Here is a 6,000-nt window from a genome sequence, read left to right on the forward strand (position 1 = left end):
TTGCTTAAAGAATGGATTTACAGCTTGAGTTTTGAGGCAGCAATTATAAATCTTACCCCCACCCCCATCCCAAACAGTAAAAGGATTTGGTGGGCTTTAACAGTTCAAAAGCATCAGGCCTTAGCTGGTCTCCATACTTGTTCCAAATAGGCTTCAGAAAAAGGGGAGGCACAACAGTTAGGAACTAAGCGACGGTGAATGGATTTTCAATAACAGAAGGACCCCAGAGGCCAGACCCAGCATCCCTTTCACTTTGGAGTCAAGATGCAAGATTCCAGGCAATTGACAGCCCTCCAAATCTGAACAAGAGGCAGTAATACCGAGAGCGCAATTGGGAGTTACTGGGCCTCATTACGAGGCTTGTGCTGACGGAATGAAGGGGGCCGGTACGAGGTTCTCCTTTGCGGGACCTGGGTCAGATGTCTGGTCATGGAGCTAATAGCTCCCTGGCTACCTCCAAACTCGTAATGAGGCCCACTGTCTTCACAGCTGAGAGCTACTTTAGAGTGGGTGTATCTCCCTTGACTTTGCTAGGTGGCAAATACAAGAGTAGAAACCAAAATGCTTTGACATGTAAGGGGATGCATTCATTACGGAAACCAGGGAAATAATTCTGGGTATGTTCCCATGTTAGGTGGGCATCACTCCAAATGAAATGCGCAGTGGGGCGTAAGCGGAAACGAAGGCTAAAAAGGATGTGCGCGAAGTGGGAGACGGCAAACGAACGGTGGACGTGGAGGTGCAAACTGGTGAGAGGGCAGCAAGTAAGGCCCAACACAGGCTGAATAAGGAGAAGGAGCTGGTTGGCACTAAGGAGGGCTACAAAATGGATTCAGGGGTAGAAAAGGTAGAGTAAAAAGGAGAAAAGCAATGGGAGGAGAATGAGTGAAAATGAAAGGAGATGCCCAACATAGGCACCACACAACCACTGGGGGCTCACCTGACGCACGCAACTATGGAGGTGATTCGGAATGGGGAGTTTGTGGGCAAATTCACACTCCTCCATAGGGAGGTGTGGGCAAAGGTGGGGTCAAAGAAAGAGAATCAAGAGGACCAAGCAGCCCACTGACAATGGCGAGTAAGATGTCAGTGTTTAAAGATATATGCTAGCGTCTGTGAACAATACCTGGAGTGGCGCGCGGCCCTTTTCACGTAGACTGGTGTAATGAGGAGGGCTCTGGTGAGTTTCAAGGGTTTAGCATTGGTGAGGTTGGAGGAGGAGTACAGGGCCACATGCTGGAGGCCCAGAATGTGGTGTGGTGGGAGCTAGACATAGAGCTCTGGCTGCAGTGGATGGCTCCTACTTTTCCAGCAGCACATACAGCTAGTGCGTTGTCGCTTCCGTAAGGCACTTTCGCCGGCGTCGCACCCTGAAGGGCCACAGGACGGGTTTCAGGGGGCAACAAGCAATGGTCTGCTGGGCCTACAACAAGAAATTCTTGTTTTAATGTAGTAAGCACATGCAGGCACACGTGCAACAGGTATGTGGTATGGTACCCAGTCACTCAGTGCTTTCCGCTGGTAGACAGGGGTGGGGAAAGTTTTGAAGGAAGGGAAGTAACAGAGGGTTGGTGAGCAGCGGACCCTATGCCAGTGAACGTGTAAGTGCTTAAGGGGTTCTGCAGTAGGCAGGGCGTGGCGCTGTTGTTGGGAGTAAGGGATTCCAAACGTGGTTTGAAATTGAGGTATAGGGGTCCAAAAGTGGGGAGGTGAGTAGAGAACATTGAGATCAGCGAGGGAGATGCCAGAGAACTGGCGAAATGGTGATGGCAGGAGGGCAGGAGGAACGTGTGGTATTTTGCCCGAGAGTGGAGTATTACTAGCCAGGAAGTGTGGACGGGGGGCACTGATGGCCAAGTGGGACATTGAATCGGCGTTACGGTTGGTATCGAGCACCATGAGGACTTTCTGTTTCCGGGGATTCCAGGTGAAGGGGAGATATTTGTGGGCAAGGTGTTGGGCATGATGTGCCTTTTTGGAATGCTTTAGCACGTGCCTGCAATGGTGCTTCCCCTTGGAAACGGGATCTCAGTAGGCTTTGCACTTCTTGCATGACTTTCTTCTTGTGGGTCGGGCTCACAGGGAGGAGGTATGATAGGGCTTTTTGAGCAAGTTTGTGAATTTGATGGAAGAATTGGGTGTCCCGTTGACACCTCATAAGAGGGACGGTGCAAGGGTCATGTTGACGTTTCTGGCTACTGAGTTGGGTTCACAGGAGATGTACCTGAGGTCATCAAGGGACAGAGAAGAAACACTGCTGCACCGACACCTGTTGGGTGAGGCCTTGTGGGCCAAGGAAACGGAGCGGTGGAAGTGCTGGGATTTCTGGGCTGCTTGGATGGTATACAGTTCTTTTGCCGCTGGATTTTTCGTTGCGGGACTTTTCATCGCCGTTTTTTTATCGAAAAAAAATCGTTTTTTTTTTAGGGGGGGGTTAAAAATTAAATAAATATTTGTGGGTGAAAGCGAATAATTTTTTTTAAAAACGGGCGGGTTTTTTTCGATAAAAAAACTGCGATGAAAAGTCCTGCGACGAAAAATCCCGCGGCAAAATAACGTAGAACCGCTTGGATTTTCCATGCAAAGTGGTGGTGAATGGCCAAACATTCTATCAGAATATGGCTCAAGCTGTAGGGAGCTAACGCACCACGGCAAATGGCTGTCGGGAGCACAGAGTAAGGACATTGTGGGAATGGGTCCCTTTCTTGAGTGGCTACAATGGGCTATCAATGTGGTTGCCGGGAAACCCAGCAGCATGGGCCAGACAGATGATGCGAGAGAGGTCTCAGCATTGTGCTTCTGTTGGCAGCGGCCTTGACATTGTGGAGCATGGGCTAGAGAAACTAAGAGTGAGGTTCAACGTAGTTAACGAGGTAGTGATAACTATCAAGAAGAGGCAATCGGCCACGCTGCAGGATTTCGTACCAGGGTGTCTCCACCACAACATTGTTTTCAGAGCAAGATCGGTGTGTGGTAATGCAAAACTAAAGGTTTATGGCTGGAAGGTTATGGATCAGTCTTAAACATGATCATTGTTTTGGGCAATCCTCCAGAACATCGCTTTTCCGGCTACCGTGGCTTTAGAAAAGGGGACATCCAATATGCAAATCAGGCTTGGTCCCAGGTTTCGCCCGGGCAATGCCAGAGTTTAAGATGAATTCTAAGCCCTCCAGCCCATCACCTTTCTGTTTTTCTAAAGTCATGTTGAGTGGCAGGGGTATGCCCAGGCGTGGGTCCTGAGCTTGTTGCGCCCAGAGACCCAAGCTTCATCTCACAGAAGAAGACCAATGAGCCGGAAAAATGTCTGGGGTTGCTAGTGGTCTTGTGCAAAAAGGATGATGCCCACCAGGTCGGGCTGGATGGCCCCTCTAGGGGTGGGACCAAGCCCGATTTGCATATGGTCGCTCACCTTCTGTAATGGCATGGCAGGCTGAAAATGGGGTTGCCCAGAGCAATAACAGGTGTTACTCATTCAAACCCTTCCAGCTATCACCTTTCTGTTTCGGATACTTCCGGAAGTGACAAGAGCACAGCGGATGCTTCATCTCGTTCACAGGGGCAGAGTTTCTATGGTTTGGCTGGCACAGGGGCGACTAAGAGCCAGTGAGGATTTCGGCAGGTGTGTGGCAGCGAGGAGGCTGAGGGCACCGGAGCTGGTTAAAGATGTCTTCTCACAGCCTTCTCCCACACCCCTCTCCCACCACATTCACCAATCACACTGAATGGCTTCCTCCAAATGCATGCACCAATCTGCTATTCCCTGCTCACCTCTTCCAGTGCATGCAGCCCTCTCTCAATGCATGTACCCCTCTCCCACCACATTCACCAATCGCACTGAATGGCTCCCCCCAAATGCATGCACCAATCTGCTATTCCCTGCTCACCTCTTCCAGTGCATGCAGCCCTCTCTCAATGCATGGACCCCTCTCCCACCACATTCACCAATCGCACTGAATGGCTCCCCCCAAATGCATGCACCAATCTGCTATTCCCTGCTCACCTCTTCCAGTGCATGCAGCCCTCTCTCAATGCATGGACCCCTCTCCCACCACATTCACCAATCGCACTGAATGGCTCCCCCCAAATGCATGCACCAATCTGCTATTCCCTGCTCACCTCTTCCAGTGCATGCAGCCCTCTCTCAATGCATGGACCCCTCTCCCACCACATTCACCAATCGCACTGAATGGCTCCCCCCAAATGCATGCACCAATTTGCTATTCCCTGCTCACCTCTTCCAGTGCATGCAGCCCTCTCTCAATGTATGCACGCCCCCTCTGCCATTTCATGCCCCCCCCCCACTACAGTAACCCCGTTTTGCATGCACCTGTCCCGCTCTATGCTGCCCTTCGAATCTATGTACCTCTCTTTCATTGCATGCTCTTTCTTTCCAGGAGTGCAGCCCTCGCCCAGCGCACGCACCTCTCGTCTGCTGGACAGGACATACCTGCACAGCAGATCCCCAGCCACAGCCATCTTGCTACGGGTCGGCTCTCCATCAGGACCGGCCTCGGTGCCTTCCCGGAAGCCGCGCCGTCCGCGCGAGAGCGTCCCGGGTATTTCCGGAGCGGAGCGGAGCTTCTCTGAACCTCGGCGGATCAGATGTGTGCGCGATCTGCGGGTTGACACACACACACACAGACACACACACTAAGGGGGCGAGGCGTGAGGATGGGGGGGGGGAGAGGTGAGAAGGATTGAGAGGCGACAAGAAGAAAGCAGGTGGTTGCGAGGAAAGGTGGCAAAGGAGGTGTGAACGAGGGAGAGGAGCCGAAAGTGGGGCGCGGAGGCAAGAAGGAGGGTCTAGAGAGGGGCGAATGTGGAAGAGGAAAGAGCTGGGATGGTTGGAGGCACGAAGGAAAGAGGGGAGTAAAGTGATGGCGGTGGGGATAAGGTGACAGGGAGGACAGTGTGCATGGGGGAAGGGGAGAGGCGAGGTGCGAAGGCGCGGTTATAAAGCAGGAGATGGTGAAGACGCTTTAGGGAGTATGGATGGAGGAGAGATGAGGAGGGGAACGGGGTGGAGAGCCAGCGAGAAGGATGGGCGTAGGGAGAGCATCGGCGCACCTGCAGCACTGACTGGGCAAAAAAACAATGCTCAGAGCAACGGTTTCCCGTCTCTATCCCCCACCTTCGCTGCTCCCTCCCCCTTCCTTTGCCGTTGGCTTCCCCTTACTCCCCGGAGCCCCCCTGAGGGTTTCGATGGCTTGAATCCTTCCCGTGCGTTCCCCCGCGCCCCTCCTCCTCCCCTTCATCAGCCCAGCCACAGGGGTCACCGCGAGAAGGAGAGCAAGAGGAGGAGCCCGCTCCTCAAACACCACGCGCCGATGCCGCACTGCACACTGCCCCAACACTGCACACCGGTCCACAACCCCAACCCCATACACACTGCACAACGTCTAAGTGCCACACTAGAGAGCTATACAAATACTGCCTCCCACACGGCATGCTGTGGCTGCCCAATAATACACCCAGCCCCAACTCTGCGCCCATTCTATCCTCTGTCCCCTAGTCTGCACATCTCCGCGTCAACCATCTCACCAGACACAGTGCTGCACACTGACGTCAGCACTACACCCCGACACTGCATTCTGCCTCCAGCGTAGGAAACAGCTTCCAGCAGGACTATAAAGAGCACTCTTATCTAACACGGCACCCCGACCTCCAAGCTGCACGCTGACCCCATTATTGCCAACGACCCCAGCACTTCACCAACCTCTCAAAGTGTATAATGCACTCACTAACGTCACACACTGGCCGACAGTGAACACTGTAACAGTACCATACACAGTGCTTTAAATGGAAAAAAGAAGCGCGGGTACTCGCCAATCTGGGCTTTAAGTGGTCCGGGGCTCAGCCTCAGAAGGTTCCGAAAATTGCTCTCACGCTCTGGCCCAGTCAGGGATCATTGACGCATATCAATGAGTCCCACCCCACTTCCCTAGTTCTCCATCTGTCTCACTGTGTGTGTCTCTCGCTTTTCACATATCTTTCGCTATT

The 6,000-nt window shown here is 52.8% G+C and overlaps 1 protein-coding gene across 1 annotated transcript in view; it reads right to left on the reverse strand.

Moving 5' to 3' along the window:
- The window catches only part of LOC138521249 (neuritin-like), a 55,817-nt gene extending 50,657 nt beyond the window's left edge, over positions 1 to 5,160 (reverse strand). Inside the window, exon 1 of the mRNA XM_069633947.1 lies at positions 4,448 to 5,160. Within this exon, the coding sequence (XP_069490048.1) occupies positions 4,448 to 4,499 (52 nt within the window). The 5' untranslated portion in view covers positions 4,500 to 5,160. The remainder of the gene's footprint in view (positions 1 to 4,447) is intronic.
- Positions 5,161 to 6,000: the final 840 nt, after the last annotated feature.

This window comes from Ambystoma mexicanum, chromosome 13 (genome assembly GCF_040938575.1).
Source record: "Ambystoma mexicanum isolate Mex_15411 chromosome 13, UKY_AmexF1_1, whole genome shotgun sequence".
Lineage (NCBI taxonomy): Eukaryota > Metazoa > Chordata > Amphibia > Caudata > Ambystomatidae > Ambystoma > Ambystoma mexicanum.